Source organism: Microtus oregoni, unplaced genomic scaffold, assembly GCF_018167655.1.
Source record: "Microtus oregoni isolate MIOR12 unplaced genomic scaffold, Mior012 000092F_ref0000046, whole genome shotgun sequence".
NCBI classification, from domain to species: domain Eukaryota; kingdom Metazoa; phylum Chordata; class Mammalia; order Rodentia; family Cricetidae; genus Microtus; species Microtus oregoni.
This window is the reverse complement of record NW_024544604.1, coordinates 2,887,872-2,910,291: the sequence shown is the minus strand read 5'-3', so window position 1 is coordinate 2,910,291 and position 22,420 is coordinate 2,887,872. Positions and strand designations below refer to the sequence as shown.

The window sequence follows — 22,420 nt, the reverse complement described above, 5'->3', positions numbered from 1 at the left end:
AGTAAGTATAATGTGTTCAATTATTTGCTTATCTGCTTGTCTGATTGTGCTTTCTCTTTTCATCAATACCAATTTTCCCTTTATTTAATCAAAGTGGTAAAATAATTAGATAGATAAGAGATTTAAAGTAGAACTCAAGCCTCAACCTTGATAAGACCTTAAAGGCCTTCTTAAATATCAACTTCCTTTATCATTGCCCGCCTTTAGATTCACCTTGATTTTTTATATACATTTTAAATTGGTAGAGAAGAGATAAGTTATTAAGGAAACTACTAAAATCAATAAGAAATCTCAAGAAGCAAGTGAGGAAAATGCTTCTGTATTTAATATTATAGAGAAATTCAACAAATACATAGAACCTGGCATGTGTAAAAGTCCCATATTAAAAGAGAAACTGGGGGCTGGAGAGATGGCTCAGAGATTAAGAGCATTGCCTGCTCTTCCAAAGGTCCTGAGTTCAATTCCCAGCAACCACATGTAGGCTCACCACCATCTGTAATGGGGTCTGTTGCCCTCTTCTGGCCTGCAGGCATACACACAGACAAAATATTGTATACATAATTAAAAGAGAAACTGGCTTAACATGATCATTTGGAACAACTCATTATATAAAAAGGGAAAATCATACATGGTGTATTTATTACATTTTTATTGTGAACATAGTACCTTCCAAACTACCGTCAGGAGCATCAGCAATCATGTTTTAGAAAGATGGAGCCTGAATATCTTAATCCAATTCTCTTCTCCAGGAACACTAGAAAAGTACAGTAACATTCTCCAAAGTCAAAAAGGTAGGGAGAAAGTGAGAACTAGAAAATAACTTTGGTGTTCCTAATGAAAGTGCTTCCACCATGGATTGAGAAATAAAAGGAGATGTTAATGCACAGCGTCAGACCTTCCCATCCAGCTCCCATTGTGCACCTTACTGTATTACCTTCCCTCTCTAACCCACAAAGCCAGGCTATGCTCAGAGGACCCAATGGATACTAGGACCACCTAGGACATTGAACCTTGGATTACTGAGGAATAAGCCTGGTGAGATGAGATTTACAGTATCCTTAATAATAAACAGTGCTGGTTGTGTTGAGTTCTTAGCCTGGCCTTGCCTTGGCATCTAAAACCAATCCCTGCAGACTATGCAAAGGCATCAACTGTATCCAGATCCAAGCTTCTGTTGCTGTTGCTTTCCTTCGCCCAGTTTACTCCATTCACCCAGGCACTTCTCTCCAGAAAGCCTGTAAATTCTGACTTATATGATATTTTCTTACTAAATCCTTTTTCTTGCAAGAACTCTGATTCAGAAATTGCTATCATAAACTAAGGTGCAGAAAAACGATAAAAATTAGCAGTACCATTCCTCTTCAGAAATGCTACAACAAATTAGCTATCAATTGCCTATAGTCACCTGCAATGCCCACCATGTATTTGACTCAGAGAGAATAGCATGAAGGGCCAGAGGAATTAATCCAATGACAGTTAATGAGGTGGCTGCTCTTTATAGCAACTAGCTTAATAGTAGAAAAGACATTTGCCTTAGTAGAACTGAGATGGTCAAATATAAATTCAGACTTTGATCCAGTGTGCTGATGAATTATAATATCGGTGGTATTCACATCCCTGACAGGTTTCAGTGGTGCACATTGTGGTATTATCTGGGTTAGTGGGAAAGCTGAGAAACTGACACAGAAATATATGAGAGGATTTACAAGTCCCTATGAAGGCTGAATCCTTAATTCTCATGGAATCTCCCTTGCCAGATTAAGAAACTTCTCCTACCTTGCCCGCTGAAACTGTTGTTACCTTGATTGAAGATATTATTTCACCTGTGCGAGTCACCCCACAATGTGAAGCCAATTCTCTTCCTCCACTTCACTTTCATATTGGTTGTTGGATTTAACACGACCCTGAGTAGGTGACATTAACAAAGTCAAAAGCCAGAGAAAGCAAATACATTTCTAGCTTTCCAGTTTATTTTGTAAAACTCTAGGGAGTGTACATAGGGGAAGGGTATGAGGATGCTTATTCAAGGCTGAGAAACACAATTTTAGATCCGCATGCGTCTAACACCTCAAGATTCCTTGTAGACTGGGCAGTTCTCCTGAATCCAAGGTGTGCACAAGACAAATGATGCAGTGAGCAAAACTTCCCATGGAGGGGAGAAGATCTGCAGCACTAATCCACACCTTCATGAGTACAGCTTAATAGTTCCAGAGACGTGAGAAGATGGAAGGAATAAAATTAAGGGCTGGGGTCAAGAAGGTTTTGAGTAAAATGTGAGAGAACTTTCCATAAGGTAAGATGTTGACAGTCCTGTGATGGTACACTAGAAGACACCATATGGAGGAATCTTAAGCCTGTCTTACTTATTACTCCTAAATATTTCCAAAATAAACTGCTCTGACTCTTAAAAATGTTCCATTGAATTTTAAGACTTTAAACATTTTATAGATGTCTATGTAAATGGTAACTTAAAAACCCAAGATTATATTGAAAGTCATGTGTGTTCACTTTCGTTTAGAAATGAGTAGCCCCAAGGGCTGAGTGGCCTCGTATATGTGTTCCAACTGCTCAACATTTGATTCCTAACTACAAGTGGAAGCTAGCCATGCATCACTGTATAAAGATCTAGGATGGTAAAGGTGGAAGTGGAATTCTTGAGAAGAGGAAATGGAGGAAGGAAATGAGACAACTTGAAATTGCAAATACAAAACCAGGCCCTCTGTATTCTCTATTGTCTTACTGTTGTAGATTAATAAGGATTTAAGAAGCCATTTAGCAGTGAAGACTTCTTTTTAGAAAAGGGACAGAATATTCTTTCTGAACTTCATTTATGTACTTACACTGAAGACTGAACCTGGTACCTCGTACAGACTTGAGAAGCACTTTACCCCTGAGTTGTAGCCGCACTCCTAAACTCCTTTGTTAATATCTGGACATCTCCAATTATATTAGTTTTTAAAATATGACCATTGAAAGAAGGAAGCACATGATTTCCCACCAGGGAGGTCTAACATTTTTGATATTGTCTATTCTTCGGAAAGATGTAGGCTACCTCACTCAAATGGATGTTCTCACCTAGGACCTTGCTCTTGAGACTGTGACCAAAATATAAAGGGACAATGAAATTAGCAGCATGCTGAAAGCAATTGTGCCTGGCACTGATGTCCTATCCAGGTTGGTCCTGCTAGGTCACCATTCTAGATCCCTGTCTTGTCTTTTTCTGAGCCCTGCCTTCTCATTCAGTCTGTGTATCAGCTGATAGCTTCAAGTGATAGTATAGTGCTTATGAGGCACATGAACATAGACTATAGCAAGGAATTATCATGTCTTCCAGCTTTTGCCTGTGGTTGGCCACTGGAATCGCACAGGGAGAATGGAGGGATGGAGTGAAGTTACATATTCTAACTCATTCTTCCACCCTTATGCTGACACCTTGGTTTGCCTTATTCTCAATAGAAATGCAGCTTTTCTTAAGGTAGCACCGCTTTTCCCATTTGGGTTCTAACAAATGCTCTATTCCTTCATTGCTTTGGGCCACACAATAGTAACAGCCCCCACTAAGTACTTGCACCATTCCTTCTGTTTCTTCTAACCATTTTTAAAATTAATTCTTCTTAGCAAATTCTTCTCAAATCATTTTAATAATAGACTGCTACCTGTTAGTTGGAAACTCAGCTAACAGATATGGAAGTGCATCTCTTTCTGGTTAATGTTGTCATAAGGAAACACAACAGACATAACATCCTACAAAAAGGACCAAGATGGAACAATACCTCTGAAATGACATGAAAGGTGGAAAACTTGGTGAATGGTTACAAATAAAAAGGAATAAATGTGAGGGCCCCTGTGGTACAAAAGCCATTAATGACCAATAGGAGAGAAAGGGGATGTGAAAATAGGGGGTATGAATATGGTAAATATCATGTACTTGTATGAAAGTATCATTTACAAAGCCTATCATTTCACTGAATATATGCTAACAAAAATGTTACTCACACAAAGGCGCAGATGAAAATTGTTCAAAATACACTTAGAAAGTTTAAAAGCCTGATTTCCAGTCACAAAGGGCAATGGCAAATAGCTGATATAAGAGTTTGTGTTCATAGGCACATAATTGGCTAACATTTGGGACATGCATTTTGAAGTGTCAGAGAGCCATTAGGTTCTCCCTCCCAATTCCTGCAGTGCTGTTCAAAATGTAAAATGCGTGTAGCTTTTTCCAGATGCCTTTTCTCCAGTTTCTTTGCTGTCAAAGAGAAAAACTGTGCTGTATTTGGAATGAAGCAGCGTGAGAAAGCTATTAATCTGGCTCCATCTAGATGCTCCAAGTTTAACTGCAGGGCCGCCTCCATTTGAGAATGGGAATGTGTGGAATCCATGTGATGTAAAAAGCACAGGTAACGAGACACAAGAAATGGGGATGAAAACCATGAAATATGATAGGGAATATGTGAAGCGCCTGCTGAAAGTGAGCACTGTCCAATTTATTCACACCCTCTCGCATGTGGTTTTTGTTTTTTGTTTTTTCGAGACAGGGTTTCTCTGTAGCTTTGGAGCCTGTCCTGGAACTCACTCCATAGACCAGGCCAGCCTCGAACCCACAGAGATCCTCTTGCCTCTGCCTCCTGAGTGCTGGGATTAAAGGTGTGCGCCACCGCCACCCAGCCACACCCTCTCATCTTAAAACACACAATCCTGCAAGCTAGAAGTTAGAATCCAAATTAAACAGAGGAAGAATGAGAGGTAGAGTAGAAACGGCTTGCTCGCCTGGGCTCTAAGGCAGAAATTAACAACAAATCACGTGTTTGAAGACTGGCTTACACCAGGCTCGTTCTCTCAATTGAGGGGACAACTCCCCTGGGAGTGCTCAAAGCCATCTGACGAAGAAAGCAAATAAAAGAGCATCTAGTTATGCTTCCCATTCTAGTATGCTTTCTATTGCTGGGATACATACCCTAATCAAAAGCAACGTGGGGGAGGAAAGGGTTTATTTGGCTTATAAATCAGGATTATGCTCCATCACTGAGGGAAGTCAGGGCAAGAGCATGGAGGCAAGAACTGAAGCAGAGACCATACGGGAACTCTGCTCGCTGGCTTGCTCCTTTTGTTCAGCCTGCTTTCTCAGACACCCAGGACCATTAGACTAGGAGTGGCATAGCCCACAGCGGACTAGACCGCCCCCCCACATCAATCACTAAGCAAGAAAATGTTTCACACTCTCGCCTACAGTCAAGTCTCATGGAAGCATTTTCCCAGGTGTGATTCCCTCTTATTTGATAACCCAAGCTTGTATGAGGTTGACAAAAAAAACAAATTAACCACCACAATGATCATTATTTGTTTCTTTTTATGGTGTTCTAAGTGTCAATCAGGTTAAACTTCAAATTACTCTTCAAAGTAACATTATTTTCTAAACTTTAATTAAATCTGTTTTTTTTTAATTCTGTTTAAATGTGAAGACCAAATATATACCTATGGCTTTTTGGAACATATCAGAACATATCTTATGTTCTAGCACCTGTTTAAAATGAAAAGTCAAAAACAATTCTTAGTAATCAAAGAAATGCTAGGCTGGGTGACCTGCTAAAGACAGTAAATGTCTCATTTGAATGCCTAAGTTATGCCCATGAGAAAAAAATTTTCAAGGTACTGCAAAAATCTCTCCATTTTATTAGCGCATGGCGTAATGGGAAAAGTCCAGTCATCCATGTCTAATAAAACTAGGACTGAATCATGGCCCAATATTTTCTAATAGAATCACTTACAGATCACTAACCTCTATAAAGTGATTTAATAGTTTCTAGGACATATTTATTAAGTCATGCCAGGTGGTGCAAGCCTATAGTCTCAGCTACTTGGGAGGCTGAGGTACAAAGATTGCAAATTCAAGGTCTGGTTGGGTGACCTGGTGAGACCCTGGCCCAAAGGGAGAGTGAAATGAGGACTAAGGAAGAGTTCTGTGGCCAGCACTTTCCTAGGCTAGGCCAGGCCCTAGGTTTCATTCCCTATACCACAATCCTTACTACAAAAGAAAATAGAAAAAAGCAAAGAAAGAGAAACTAAATTGAGTTATTATATTGACATCATTTAGACACCTTTAATTTTATTCTAACAATGATATACTTTTAAAGACACAGTCTTACAAAGATTATTTGCTTACAAAGAATAAGGTTTCATTATGACATCTTCTAAAAAATGTTTCTCTACCCTGCACACTCTTTCCGATGCCCCGCTGTGTGCTTCCCATGCCCAGAAGTCTCCTTTCCATGTTCTGGTCTCATGTGACCTTTTTCCTCAAAAAGGGTAAGACCTCCCATGGGGAGTCAACAAGGTCTGGCATATCAAGTTGAGGCAGGACCAAGCCCCTCCCCCTGTATGGGGGCTGAGCAAGGTATCCCTCCAAATGGAATGGACTCCAAAAAGCCAGTTCATGCACTAGGGATAAATCCTGGTCCCACTGCCAGTGTCCTCACAGACTGCCCTTTATGAGGAATGGATGGGGAGTTAAGTTGGGGAGAGGTGAGGGAAGTAGGAGAAGGGGAGGGAGGGAGGGAGAACTCTGGTTGGTATGTAAAATGAAAAAACCTTTTAAATAAAATTTTTTTAAATAAGCTTAAATGGAGAAAATGTTTGTTTTAACTTATAGTTTCAGATGTTTCCATCTACGTGAGATTGACTATTACATGTGGGCCTGTGACAAGGAATGCTTGTTCCTACCACTATTGTAGGAGCATGTGGCAGAGAAAACTGCTTCAGAGAAAGTCAATGTGTAAAACTTTAAAACAATTCTGAAGCCATTTATGACAATTCTGAGTCCTCTCAATCTCAGCAGTAATAATCCCTAAGTCCCCCCTGGGAACCAAGGACCCAACAATTGCCCACACACGTACCGAAATGTTGGGAACTTTCCATCATCTCTCTGAGTCCTTGTGAATGTTCTCCAAATAGAACTCAGTTATTGAATAGGGGCAAGATAACCCTTAGGTGTTGACTCAGTTACTGGTGTTTTGACTTAGGCCCTGGGAAAAGGGCAAAGTGACCCTCAGATGTTCTCCCTTACCTCATCTGATCTGGCAACCACTCTCCAGCCAATTATTGGTAATAGCCCTTTTGAATAAGCCATTCATAACAGTTAGAGAACAACCCCCAGACACCCCTTCCTTCTGTGGTTTTTCCCTTTAAAAATAGCCTGTACCAGCCATTTGGGGTCTTTCTAGCCAGCCTCCCAAATGCTGGAAGACCCTGTCAAGACAGAATTAACAAAATCATCATGCTTTTACATCAGCTATGGTGGTGAGAGACGGTCTCTGGGGGGTGCCTCCTCCTCGGTGATTGGACTCTAGGGTCCAACAAATGGACCTAAGAAACAAGCTGGTATAGGCATTTTAATATCTGATAAAATAGACTTAAATCCAAAACTAATCAGAAGAGATAGGAAAGGACCCTATATACTTACCAAAGGAAAAATCCACGAAGAGAATATTGTAATTCTTAACGTCTATGCACCAAGCACAAGGGCACCCAAGTTTATAAAAGAAACACTGCTACATGGGCGGTAGTGGCGCACGCCTTTAATCCCAGCACTCAGGAGGCAGAGGCAGGCGGATCTCTGTGACTTCAAAGTCAGCCTGGTCTACAAGAGCTAGTTCCAGTACAGACTCCAAAGCTATAGAGAAACCCTGTCTCAAAAAAAAAACAGAAAGAAAGAAAGAAAGAAAGAAAGAAAATGAAACACTGCTACAACTTAAATCACATATTGACCCCAACATACTGATCGTGGGAGACTTCAGTAGCTCATTCTCACCAATGGGCAAGTCATCCAAACAAAAACTAAACAGAGAAATGCTGGAGTTGACGGATGATATAAACCAAATGGAACTAACAGATATCTACAGAACATTTCACCCAAAAGCAAAAGAGTATACCTTCTCAGCACCTGACAGAGTGTTCTCCAAAAGTGACATTTTCGGACACAAAACAAGTCTCAAAAGATACAAGAGAATTTAAATAACTCCTTGCATTTTATCTGATCACCATTGATTAAAGTTGGATATCAACAACAGGGAGTTTACAAACTCAGGGAAACTGAACAAATCACCACTGAATGAAAAAGAAGTCAAGATAGAAAATAAGAAAAAAATTAAAGACTTCCTAGAATTGAATGAAAATGAATACACAACATACCCACACTTCTGTGACATGATGATGCTGGTTCATAACACTAAGTTCCTACATAAAAAAAACTAGGAGAGATCTCATGCTAGCCACTAAACAGCAGACCTGAAAGTCCTAGGTGGTGGTGCACGCCTTTAATCCCAGCACTCGGGAGACAGAGGAAGGTGCATCTCCAATGAGTTCGAGGCCTGCCTGGTCTACAGAGATAGTTCCAGGACAGACTCCAAAAGCTACATAGAAACCCTGTCTCGAAAAACCAAAAAAAAAAAAAAAGAAAGAAAAAAAAAGAACCAAAAAAAGAAATCACACCCAAGAGTATTGGATGACAAGAAATATTCAAATTCATGGAACAAACACAAAACAAAGAATCAATGAAACAGATTTGGTTGTTTAAGGAAATAAATAAGAATGATAAATTCTTATCCAAATTTTCTAAAAAAGCAGAGGGAGAGTATACAAATTAAGAAAAATAGAGATGGAAAGGGGAACATAACAGACATAGAAAAAAATCAAGAGAATATTAAGGGCATTCTTTAAAATACTCTACTCCACCAAATTGGAAAGCCAAAAAGAAATGGATAAATTTCTAGATACATGCAACTTGTCAAAGTTAGATAAAGATCTGACAAGCAATATAAACAGAACTATAGCCCCTAGTGAAATAGAAGCCATCATTAAGTCTCCCAACCAAGAAAAGCAGAAGGACAAATGGTGTTAAAGCAGAATTCTACCAGTGGAAAGTTAATGCCAACATCCCTCAAATTATTCTGTGAAATAAAACATAAAATATACATTGCCTAATTTGTTTTATGGGGCTACCCTGATACCCAAACCTTTATACCCCAACAAAGAAATCAAATTATACACCAGTTTCCCTTAAGAACACAGATGTAAACATTCTCAGTAAAATACTTGAGAACTAAATCCAAGAACACATCAAAAAGATCATCCACCATTATCAAGTGGTCTTCATCTCAGAGATTCAGGATTGGTTCAACATATATAAATCTATAGTTGTAATTCACCATATATATATACCGAAAGACAAAACCACATGTTCATTTCACTAGACACAGAAAAAGCCTTTGATGAAATCCAACACCTCTTCATGATAAAAGCCTAGAGAGACACAAGTATCACACCTCAACATGATAAAGGCAGTTTACAGCAGTTTACAGCAGGCCCATAGCCATCGTCAACTTAAATGGAGAGAAACTCAAAGCAATTCCACTAAAATAAGGAACAAGACAAGGTTTCCTGCTCTTTTTATACATATTCAATATAGTATTTGAGGTTTTACCTGGAGCAATGAGACAATTGAAGGAGATTAAGGATATGCAAATTGGAAAGGAAGAAGTCAAAGTATCTGTTTTGCATATGAAATGATAGTATATAATATTTGTAAGTGTCCCTAAAAAAAAAAACACCAAGAAACTCCTACAGCTGATAAACACTTTCAGTGAAGTTGCTGAATACAAAATTAAGTAAAAAAATCAGCAGCCCTCCTATATACAAATGGCCAACAATTTGAGAAAGAAATCAGGAAAATAATACCTTTCAAAAGAGCCACAAATAATACAACCTATGCGTATGCTGAGATAACTCTAAGCAAGTGAAAGACATATGATAAAAAATTTATGACACTGAAGAAACTGAATATTTAAATATGGAAAGATCTCCCATACTCATGGCTCAGTATATGATTAATATAGTATTACTGCAGTATTATATATAACATAGTATTATTAATAGGATTAGTATAGTAAAAATGGACATCCTACCAAAAGTCATCTCCAGCTTCAGTGTAATACCAATCTAAATTCCAATGCAATTCTTCATAGATGTTGAAAAGACAAATTTTGGCTTACTATAGAAACACAGAAAACCTAGGCTAGCTAAAACTATCCTGAATAATAAAAGAACTGCTGGAAATGTCACCATCACTGGCCTCAAATTTCCATGGGTACCCCCAAACAAACTAGGTTGTTCTCTGCAAGTGGACAATAAGGCCACACTGATGACAACACCTACACAACACAATGAACCTGGAGAAGCCTAGCTGCTGCCTACCTAGAATCTTTACCCCTGCTTTCTAACTCTTTTTGGTATAGGGAGGTACTTCTCCCTGCTACCAAAGGAGAAGCATAAACACCAAGACAGTCACAAAACTTTGATTTACAATGATGACATCCTACAGCATAGGCTAGTGCATCTGTGGCACAAAGCTTGTGGGAATAACCAACCGATATCTGATTTGACTGTCGGGCACTGCCTTTTGGGGGGGTGACTTCTGCTGTGATCCTAGTCACAGCAGATTCATATGTTCTAAGGTAGGGGTGTGAGGATTAGAAACATTAGGTAGTAGAAACAGAGATAAGAAATATAGAGACATAGAATAGTACCAGCAGGGCAACTCAGCGGATCCTGAATTCTAATGAATTCTTAGTTGAGTCCTGAGTTCTGAGTCCGCCCGTGATTAATTTTCCATACACTTTCATACCCCAATACTAAAGGGGAGAAAAAGGCAAGAGACTACTTTAACGTGATACAAACGACAACTAGAACAGTTACTTGCTTCAATACTTTGAGACATCAAGCCATTAATTCTCAATGTTCGCAAGACCAAGTTACCACACCCTAGGTCGGGGCATGTAGCCAGAGTTGTTGTCAATAACATTGAGCAAGTTAAAACTCTCTGACCTTCAGACAAAGTGGAATAGGCTTGCATTTTTGGGCCTCCACATTTTACTTAAGGCCCACTCCATGAGATGCAATCTGTACTGGACACTCCAGTGTGACCAAGATCCTGAGACTACTAGATAAAGCAGAGACCCGGGGGAAAAAATCAAATACTTGTCTGAAAAAAGAGAAAGAAAATAAAACATAGTAATAAAATACTCCTAATAACACTTCACTATACTCATAGATCAGTTCCTTTCTCAGTCATCATCAGAGCAGCTCCGTCCTGCTGCATATGGGAACAAACACATTATGCAGAGAGTGGGAGCCTTTGGAACAATCAGCCCTAAGTGAGATGTCACCATCAAATTGTCCCCTCCAGAGCTCAGGGAACCCTAAAGAAGAGAAGACAGAAAGAGCCTGAAGGAACGAAGAGCACCAGGAAAACAAGGCCCTCTAAAGTGACATGATCAAATCCCATGTGAATACACAGAGACTGAAGAATTTCCAGGGCCAGCACAGGGCCTTTCCATGTATAATATAGTTTAGTGTTTTATAAGATTCCTGAGTATGGGAACAAGTGGGTCTCTGTATCTTGTGCCTTCTCTTGGCTTCTTTTCCTTCTGTTTATTTGTTTTGTCCAATTCTAATGTGTTAGTTTTTGGTTTTTCTCATTATATATTATTTTAGTATTAAAATTCAGAAATCAAATATATCATTAGAATCTATCATGTGAGTTTGGCTGTTTATGGAACCCCACAATGCAGTTCACAAAGTACAGACATGCTCGTTTATGTTCCCCAAACTGAGAAAAGAGTGAAGGCAGCTAGCTGGATTGTAAAGCACCTCGAAATGCAAACCTTGAAAGTTTTATTGAATGCTAGCAAGTAAGAAATGAAATTCAGGAAAGTAACACAGGCCATACAATGTCCTCCTTGTTCATACATGCTTTTGTTTTTAGACTCCAGAAATCACTCACAGCTAGAAGTAGGACAGTGAACAGCCAAGAGCTGTGCGTTTTTCCAGATGTGTGGCGACTGTGGATTATCTGAGTTTTAGGCCGTGTATGCAGAGGGCATCAAAAGGGAATATAACTACATTTGAGAGTTAGATGATTCTACCTAAGTCCAGAGCTTCTTAATCTTTTCCAGTTGTGACCCCTTTTCACCCAAGACAGTTTTGCATGACCCTGGTTTTGTAAGTAGGTGAAATAGGTAATACAAGTCAATTGTTCCCTGAAAATAGATCACAAGGAAAGTTATTTTAAGATGATTTTGATACGTTTAACATTCTATCATTTATTAAAGAAAAAATCAAATTTTCATACTAATAATATGGTTGTGCTCATTTATTTTTACATAATTTTGACCTAATTTTTCATACTTCAGAACATAGCATCTTTATCATTTTTAAAAAGTTATCAATGCTTTGATTTTAGAGTCACCAATGCCAAGAATGCTGTTTTGTATAAATATACAACTCAAAATGGTAGAAATATCTTAAGACCATTTGAAAAATTCTTAGACAGTCTATCCTAATCCTAAGCTAAGTTTGTTTAATGATTTTTAAAAAATAAAATTCCAGGAGCCTGTTTTGGGGCTGAGGCTCTGGGGACGGGTGGTGAGTGCAATCGGGTAGGAGTTCTTTTGTTTCCCTGAGCCTGTACACAGCAGCTGCCCTTTTGTCTGCGAGGGCCCTGGCCAGCAAGTGGTCCTGATCCTGTACCAGAAGATCCATTGGAGAGGTGAGTGTGTTCCTGACCAGCCAGCAGAGGCCTGGAAAGGGAGCACAGATACTCCTCAACCCCCTAAACTTTCTGGTCATTCTGCAGGGGCTTCTCTCCCCAGCTACTGCCTCTCTCTTCCTATCCTATCCCAGCTTGCTCCCAGGCACCCCTTCCCTTCTGCGGGGTCATAAGATCCCCCAACTCAGCCTGTTTGGGGTCTGAGGCTCTGGGGACAGGGTGGCGAGTGCAACTGTGCAGGAGTTCCTTTGCTTCACTGAGCCTGCACTGCAGCAAGTTAGTCTTTTTGTCTGTGAGGTCCCTGGCCAGCAAGGGGCCCTGATCCTGTACCAGAAGATCCATTGGAAAGCATTTGAAGGAAGAGATGGGCAGGCACCAATGCAAGAATTCCTCCAACAATCTGAAAAACAACATGATAACACCAGAACCCAGCGAACATACAAGAAGACTTGAACACGTTAATCCAGAAGAATTAGAAAAAATTGAAATTATGAAAGCGAGAGAATCCCTTAAACAGGATGTGAAAAACTCCCTTAAAGAAATGGATGAAAGAGTAACAAAAAGTTTGAAGAAATGAATAAATCCCTAAAAGATACCCTAGGAAACCAAGAAAAAAACAATCAAACAGATCATGGAAACAGTTCAAGACTTGAAAAATGAAATGCAGGCAATGAAGAAAACACAAACCAAGAAACGGCTGGATATGGAAAATCTAGGTAAACAAACAGAGACTACAGAGACAAGCATAACCAACAGAATGTAAAAAATAGAAGAAAGAATCTCAGATGCTGAAGACACTATAGAGAAAATAAACACACTGATCAAAGAAAACAGCAAATCCAAACAAATTCTCATCATAAAACATCCAGGAAATCTGGGACACCATGAAAAGACTAAACCTAAGAATAACAGGGGTAGAAGAAGTAGAAGAATTACAGCTCAAAGGCACAGAAAATATATTCAACAAAATTATAGAAGAAAACTTTCCCAACCTAAAGAAGGATATTCCTATGAAGGTTCAAGAAGCATACAGAACACCAAATAGACTGGACCAAAAAACAAACAAAGAAACAAACAAAAAACATCCTCTTGCCATATAATAATCAAAACACAAAACATACAGAATAAAGAAAGAATATTAAGAGCTGCAAAAGAAAAAGGTCAAGTAATTTATAAAGGTAAACCTATCAGGATTACATCTGACTTCTCTATGGAAACCATGAAAGCAAGAAGGTCCTGGATAGATGTTCTGCAGAAACTGAGAGACCATGGATGGAAGCCCAGATTACTATACCCAGCCCAGCTTTCATTCACCATCAATGGAGAAAACAAAATATTCCAGGATAAAAACAAATTTAAACAATATGTAGCCACAAATCCAGCCATACAGAAAGTAATAGAAGGAAAATCACAACCCAAGGAATCCAACAATGCCCACAATAACTCAGACATCTAACAACCCTTCACCAGCACAACTCAAAGAAGGGAAGCACACGAACTCTACCACCAAAAATAAATAAATAAATAAATAAATAAATAAATAAATAATTAGCCGGAGTCAATTCACCTATAAAAAGGCACAGGCTAAGAGATTGGATGTGAAAACAGGATCCAACATTCTGCTGTTTACAAGAAATACACCTCAACCACAAAGACAGATACTACCTCAGAGTAAAGGGTTGGGAAAAGGTTTTTCAATCAAATGGACCTAAGAAACAAGTGGGTGTAGCTATACTAATTTCTAACAAAATTGACTTCAAACTAAAATCAATCAGAAGAGATGGAGATGGACACTTTATACTCATAACAGGAACAATCCATCAGGATGAAGTCTCAATCCTGAATATCTATGTCCCTAATATAAAAGCACTCACTTATATAAAAGAAACATTACTAGAACTCAAGGCAGACATCAAACCCCACACACTAATAGTAGGAGACTTCAACACTCCTCTTTCAACAGTGGACAGGTCAATTAGACAGAAACCTAACAGATAAATAAGAGAATTAATGGAGGTAATGAATCAAATGGATTTAACAGACATCTATAGAACATTCCACCCAAATACCTTCTTCTCAGCATCTCATAGAACCTTCTCGAAATTTGACCACATACTCGGTAACAAAGCAAACTTCCACAGATATAAAAAATATTAGTAACCACCTGTGTCTTATCGGGTCACCATGGAATAAAGTTAGAATTTAACAATAATTCTACCCCCAGAAAGCATACAAACTCATGGAAGCTGAACAGTCAACTACCGAACCACCCCTGGGTCAGAAAAGAAATAAAGAAAGAAATTAAAGTCTTCCTTGAATTCAATGAAAATAAAGACACAACATACCCAAACCTATGTAACACTATGAAAGCAGTGCTAAGAGGAAAGTTCATAGCTCTTAGTGCCCACATTAAAAAAAAAAAAAAAACGGCGAAACCTCAAAGTAGAGAGTTAACAGCAGAGCTGAAAGCTCTAGAAAAAAAAAGAATCAGACACACCCAGGAGGAGTAGAAGACTGGAAATAATCAAACTGAGGGCTGAAATCAACAAAATAGAAACACAGAAAACAATCCATAGAATCAATGAAACAAAGAGCTGGTTCTTTGAGAGAGTCAACAAGATTGACAAAGCTTTATCCAAACTAATCAAAAGTCAGAGAGAGAATCTGCAAATTAACGAGATCAGAAATGAAAAGGGGGACATAACAGACACTGAGGAAATTCAGAGAATCATTAGGTCTTACTACAAAAGCTTATACGCCACAAAATTGGAAAATGTAAAAGAAATGGACTTGTTTTTAGATAAATACCATTTACCAAAATTAAATAAAGACCAGGTGAACAATTTAAATAGACCTATAAGTCGTGAGGAAATAGAAGCTGTCAATAAAAACTCCCAAACAAAACAAGCCCAGGACCAGATGGTCTTAATACAGAATTTTATCAGAACTTCCAAGAAGAGCTGATACCTATACTCCTTTATGTGTTTCACATAATAGAATCAGAAGAGTCATTGCCAAATTCTTTTTATGAAGCTACAGTCACCCTGATTCCAAAACCACACAAAGACCCAACCAAGAAAGAGAATTACAGAAAATCTCACTCATGAACATGGATGCAAAAATTCTCAATAAAATTCTGGCAAACAGAATCCAAGAACACATTAAAAAAATTATCCATTATGATCAAGTAGGCTTCATCCCAGAGATGCAGGGCTGGTTCAGCATACAAAAATCCATCAATGTAATTCATCATATAAATAAACTGAAAGAAAAAAACCATATGATCATTTTATTAGATGCTGAAAAAGCATTTGACAAAATTCAACACCCCTTTGTGATAAAGGTTTTAGAGAGGTTAGGGATACAAGGATCATACCTAAATATAGTAAAAGCAATATATAGCAAGCCAACAGCTAATATCAAATTAAATGGAGAGAAACTCAAAGCCATTCCACTAAAATCAGGTACAAGAACAAGGTTGTCTACTCTCACCATATCTCTTCAACATAGTTCTTGAAGTTCTAGCAAGAGCAATAAGACAATATAAGGCCCCCTGCTGGAGAGATGGCTCAGTGGTTAAGAGCACTGACTGCTCTTCCAGAGGTCCCAGGTTCAATTCTCAGCACCCATATGGCAGCTCACAACTGTCTGAAGATCCAGTTACAGGGGATCTGACACCTTCACACCAATGCACAGAAAATAAAGTTAAATAGAAAAAAAAAGACAATATAAGGAGATCAAGGGGATTCAAATCAGAAAGGAAGAAGTCAAACTTTCGCTATTTGTAGATGATATGATAGTGTATATTAGTGACCCCAAAAACTCTACCAAAGAACTCCTACAGCTGATAAATAACTTCAGTGATGTGGCAGCTTACAAGATCAACTAAAAAAAAATCAGTAGCCCTCCTATACACCAAGGATAAGGATGCAGAGAGGGAATTCTGAGAAACTTCAACTTTTACAATAGCCACAAATAGCAGAAAGTATCTTGGGGTAACTCTGACCAAGGAAGTGAAAGATCTATTTGACAAGAACTTTAAGGCATTGAAGAAAGAAATTGAAGAGGACACCAGAAAATGGAAGGATCTCCCATGCTCTTGGATGGGTAGGATCAACATAGTAAAAATGGCAAATCTACCAAAGGCCATCTATAAATTCAACGCAATGCCAATTAAAATCCCAACAAAATTCTTCACAGACCTTGAGAGAACAATAATCAACTTTATATGGAAAAACAAGAAACCCAGGATAGCCAAAACAATACTATACAATAAAGGAACTTCTGGAGGCATTACTATCCCTGACTTCAAACTCTATTACAGAGCTACAGTAATGAAAACAGCTTGCTATTGGCATAAAAACAGAGAAGTCAACCAATGGAATCAAATAGAAGACCCGGATATTAACCCATAAATTTATGAACACCTAATTTTCGACAAAGGAGCTGAAAGTATACAATGGAAGAAAGAAAGAATCTTCAACAAATGGTGCTGGCATAACTGGATGTCAACCTGTAGAAGAATGAAAATAGATCCATATCTATCACCATGCACAAAACTCAACTCCGAATGGATTAAAGACCTCAATATAAATCTGACCAAATTGAACCCAATAGAAAAGAAAGTGGGAAGTAGACTGCAACACATGGGCACAGGAGACCACTTCCTACATATAACCCCAGTAGCACAGACAATAAGGGCAACATTGAATAAATGGGACCTCTGTAAAGCAAAGGATACTGTCATTAAGACAAAAAGGCATCCTACTGAATGGGTGAAGATCTTCACCAACCCCGCATTAGACAAAGGTCTGATCTTTAAAATATATAAAGAACTCAAGAAACTAGACTTTAAAATTCTAATTATCCCAATTAAAAAATGGGGCACTGAATTGAACAGAGAATTCTCAGCGGAAGAAGTTCAAATGGCCAAGAAATACTTAAGGTCATACTCAACCTCCTTAGCGATCAGGGAAATGCAAATCAAAACAACTTTGAGATATCATCTTACACCTGTCAGAATGGCTAAAATCAAAAACACCAATGGTGTTTGGTGGTGAGGATGTGGAGTAAGAGGACCACTCATCCATTGCTGGTGGGAATGCAAACTTGTACAAAAAATCCAGAATCTGTAACATGCCCCAAATGCTGCCATCTCGATTCAGCCTCATCAAGGTGCCGGAAAGACCAAGCTCCCTTAGAATCTTTGCATACAACTGGCTTTTGTCCAGAGTGTTCTAATCCATTTTAGTTTCTTTTTCTTCAGTCTTAACACTTATCATGTTTTCATTTGACAAGATTTTGTCTCTCTTAAACTCCTGTTCCTGGTGTGTGCTCCTAGTTCTATTAGCACCTCACCCTCAATTTTAGCTTGTATACAAATGATTGGATTCGATTCCTTCTTCCCATTTTAATAAAAATGCCCTGAAAATGTAGAAATACTCTCTAAAGTCATTCAGGGAGCCTTAAATCCAGTTCTTCTTGGTTAAGACCAACTACCACAGGTATATTTCTCATCCTGGAAACCAAGGTTTAGCCAGAAATATATAACGTTTCACAGGGAATTATATATATCTTCAATAGGAGACACAGGCAGACTGCTCAGAGTTCAGGATTGACTATTTGAACTGGGCCTCCCTTCCCATGTATAATCGGCATAAATCTGCAAACAGGAGTGACATTACCCATCTTGCATGATGGTAACAGCATTCATTCATTTAAGTAATGTTCTAATGTGTGTATCTAGTTTTATTTCTGGGAATACAAATGACATTTGGGATGTAAGACTATTAGTGGCTAGCTCTTTTGCAGATTATCACTTATTTGTGTTTGCAAAGCTGTGTGTTGACGTTTGCGTGTGTCACAGAAGTTATGCTGTCACTATCCCCTCTAGGTCCCTGCATGGCCAAATATCTCTACAGAAGTGGATGCTGCGCTCTCAACACCTCGCAGTGGGCGGCGTGGCCGCTCTTCCAATAAGGACAGCTAGAAGGCGCGCGGACACCTACCTCCTAGACCGCACTAGCGCCGCGGTGACACCACTTCCTCATCCCATCTTCCAACCGCCTTTCGCCCCGCCCTACGTCTCAAAGCCCCGCCTCCGTTGCCCCTAGCGTCTGTTTGTTGACTTCCGGGAGCACAGAAGTGGTCAATGCCAAGAGGGTCGCGATGGGGCCCCCGGGGGCTAGGGCAATACCTTAGGCCCAATCGAGTCGCCCCTGCTGTCTTTCCGAAGCAGGCACAGATTCCCTTCACAGTTTTCGGCATGGGGGAGCCTGAGTCGCTGGTGCCGGGTGAGTCGCATCCAAATGGCGGCGGCTGGCCGGGAGGGAGGGAGGGTCCACGGGCGGGCAGGAGGCCAGGCCCCGCCTCCAGGCCGGCCCTGGCAGAGTGCAGGCCGCAATCTGATCCGTGGTTAGAAGGCAACTCTTACCTTGCCACTGCGAATAAAAGCTTTGTTGGGACCCGGAGGAAGGGACAGGGAACGAGGGGAAGAGGGTCCTTGTGTTTTTAGTAAGCTTTCCGTGACTTTACTCGGAGGCTGCGGCAGCCATTAGTCTTTCGCTAAGCTTTCCAAGGTCTCTACTTAACAACCGCCGAGCGAATGAGATGTCCCTAGGACTCACTTAGGTAATGAATTCAGTAAGGAGTGAGTGAACCTGGAGTGAGAGGTTAAAAAGAATGGAAGAAACTAACTGGACAAGCCCTTAAGCGCATTAAAAAAAAAAAAGACTGTTCTTAAGCGCTGGTTTGACGTAAGTTAAAATTATGACCCAGTACGGCTTCTGTACCGGGTAGTACAGGTAGACATTTCCTGAAGCAGCAGTTAACTACAGCTATTTGAAACGTAGAACGGTTCAGTAATCTGTTAAAATGGTGGTCATAGTACACTGAATTGATTTTCACATACAGTCTAATGAGTTCCGATTAACACTTTGAAAAATAGTCACTGTATTAGAGCAGAAATATACATTTAAATATGTATTGCACTTTCTGCCATGCTCTTGCCTCAAAGGGGTTTTGAGTTTATGCCTTCTGGAGTTCATACCTTAGTGAGAGTACAGGAAAATAAAGAAGATAGGCTTGACATTAGAAGCCAGAGGATAGAATGGAGCCACCAAATCCTGGTTTGGGTTCAGGGAGAGGGCTGTCTGGAGAAGCTTTCTGGGTACCCAGAATAAAACAGTTAAATGATTCCTTGTAGGGAAGTTTTGAGTGGTTTCTAGGCCCTGACCTCCCAAGGCTCAGTTATTAAATTGGAACTGATTTGTCTCACAGTCGTTCGTAAATGGCTTAGACCCTCGCACATCCACTATACTTTCTCTGAAAATTTCCCAGAACCTGGGTCTGGCTTTCTATTTGGGGTGCGTGGGGGCGGGCGGGGGGAGGAGGTTAAATAGTTACGGAGAACTGGGAACTGTTAATGAACTTTTTAGTCTTTTGACAATGGTCCTGGTCTGTCTTTCTATTTGGGGTGTGTGTGTATTTAGTTCCTGGGAACTGTTCATGGATGTTTAGTCTTTTGAAAATGGTGCTGGTCCAAAAAAGCCAGTAACTACTCCTCAGATCAAGTGATGGCAATTTGAGAATGTCAAATCTCAGCATCCACCTGCAGTCTCCATGGCCTGATCTATAAATCAAAGTCTCATTCTTCTCATTAGGAATAGGAAAAGCTGAAGTGTTCAAGTGGTAAAGCCTGGGTGATATGCTGCATTTCATACTAAAAGTATTGAAATCTGTTTGACTTCCTAGGCACCATTATAGTGACATGACGACAGTCATAGTATAGAAGGGAACTTTTCTGTGTGAAAATTAGAACCATCTTCAATGTAACTGGTGTTTATTAGAGGAGCACCCTGTGCAATGGGTATAAGTAGTAATATAGTTGAGAAAAGATAATGCCTATCAACAGACATTTTGGTAATCATTTGAGAGGTTGCTGTATGGTGCATAATTGATTTTTAAAGCCTTACATGGCCATGGTACAAGTAAGACAGTAGGGAAATAATGTGTTTATTTCTGCCCTGTCCTAGTTTTAATGGATAGTCACTGGCATTTTCAACAGTTTGATATTTTTAGTACCATTCCTTCCTTGAATGCAAACACTGGCAGTTCCTTGGAAGAATTCAAGAAAATCCAAATTCACTTAAAAAGGTACTCTGCACAAATTTTCTGTGATGCTAAGGAAAAAAAAAACACAGTGCCGTTTTGGTTCTGACTGGGAAAAGATCCTCAGTCAGGGATCAGACTGTGAGGCCTTAGGCAGAGGGAGTAGAAGGCAGAAATTGTACCAGCTCATTCAGGACCTGGCTGTCCATCCAGTGACAGCAGAAGAATTAGTAATGGATGGTGGCTTTCCTTGTCATCGTGTCCATTTACCTCAGCTCACTGACTGAATATAACACAGGCTTCAATTACCAGCCGTCACAGGTGACGCAAGGTGAAGGCTGAGGAATAGGACTGAGTTAAGGTGAGAGAAAGAAGGCTGAAATGATGTTCAGTCAGAGTCAAAGCTGTCGTGGGGAAAATGGTTTATATACATGCAATAGGAAAATGTGTTTTCATAACAGGCAGCATGGTTCAATTTGTAAAATGAAAAGTGTTTTATATTTACAGATACAGGTGCTGTGTTTACATTTGGAAAAACTAAATTTGCTGAAAATATCCCTAGCAAATTCTGGTTTAAGAATGACGTACCTATATGTCTTTCATGTGGCGATGAACATACTGCTATTGTTACAGGTTAGTATTACAATCCTAGATGAAGAGAGTGATTCTTAGAGAACACTAAATGTTATAAGTGTGATGTTTAATGAAAGTTGTTGCTGCCTGATGTTAGGAACTCTTTATGCTTAATAGAATCCGCTCATATATCGAAGGACAAGGTAACCTGCTTCAAAACTGACAGATACATTTTAAACATCTATTTTTATTGCCTATAATAGATTTGTTTTGTGACTAAAAATGTCATTGATTTGGAACCCAGGAACCTCAAAGGGAGTGATGATCTTATAGCATTACATTTGACCATATTTTACTTTTTTTTTAAAAAAAAAAAAAGATGGCTTAAATGTTACTGTTTTGGTATGTAGAGAGAACAGACTTTATCATGTGTTAAACATATTGAAAATGTATAGAAAGTGTTTTATATTTGTCAGAAAGTTCTTTATGCATCATTTCAAGAGTCTTTTCAATTTTAAGTTACTTTAATAAACGTTAATGTTTTTCTACATGTGAGACTTCTTTGGAATCTATTTCATTGCAATAAAAAAATTGTTAACATATAATCTTAAAAACTCTTTACACCGAATGGGATGTGCCCATACATGGACAGAAAAGGTAACCCACTCCTATTTCTTGTTTTTTGATATTTTTTAAAATGTATGTTTTATGTTCCCTTGTGATTCATTCATATATTATTATCTATGTGAAGATTGCTTTAATTTGTTATTTCTTTTCCCTCCCACTAGGAAATAATAAACTTTATATGTTTGGCAGTAACAACTGGGGTCAATTAGGATTAGGATCAAAGTCAGCTATCAGCAAACCAACATGTATCAAAGGTTTGGAGCTTTTCTTCTTTATATTATTTATATTCTTTTTAATATTTTCCAGATTATGTTAAATAACATTAGTATTGATTCTCTGATGCTTTAATATCATAAATAAAAGTCTTAAATGTTTTTATTTTATAAGATTTACTTGACTATTATTCGTACCTACTCTTCTTCTTTCTGTGAAACTCAGAAATACTTTTATGGTGGAGTCAAAAAATCTCTTTGACTCGAAACCCAAGGACCACTAAGGAAGGAAAGATCCTCT

General features: G+C 39.0%; 1 protein-coding gene across 4 annotated transcripts in view; it reads left to right on the top strand.

Annotated features, from left to right (window-relative positions):
* The first annotated feature begins 18,737 nt into the window (after positions 1 to 18,737).
* Positions 18,738 to 22,420, top strand: part of Rpgr (retinitis pigmentosa GTPase regulator) — a 46,785-nt gene continuing 43,102 nt past the window's right edge. For all 4 annotated transcript variants that reach the window (XM_041644272.1, XM_041644271.1, XM_041644274.1 and 1 more), the window contains exons 1-3: positions 18,738 to 18,891; positions 21,215 to 21,340; positions 22,069 to 22,161. In XM_041644272.1, coding sequence (XP_041500206.1) covers positions 18,750 to 18,891; positions 21,215 to 21,340; positions 22,069 to 22,161 — 361 coding nt within the window. In that variant the 5' untranslated portion in view covers positions 18,738 to 18,749. The remainder of the gene's footprint in view (positions 18,892 to 21,214; positions 21,341 to 22,068; positions 22,162 to 22,420) is intronic.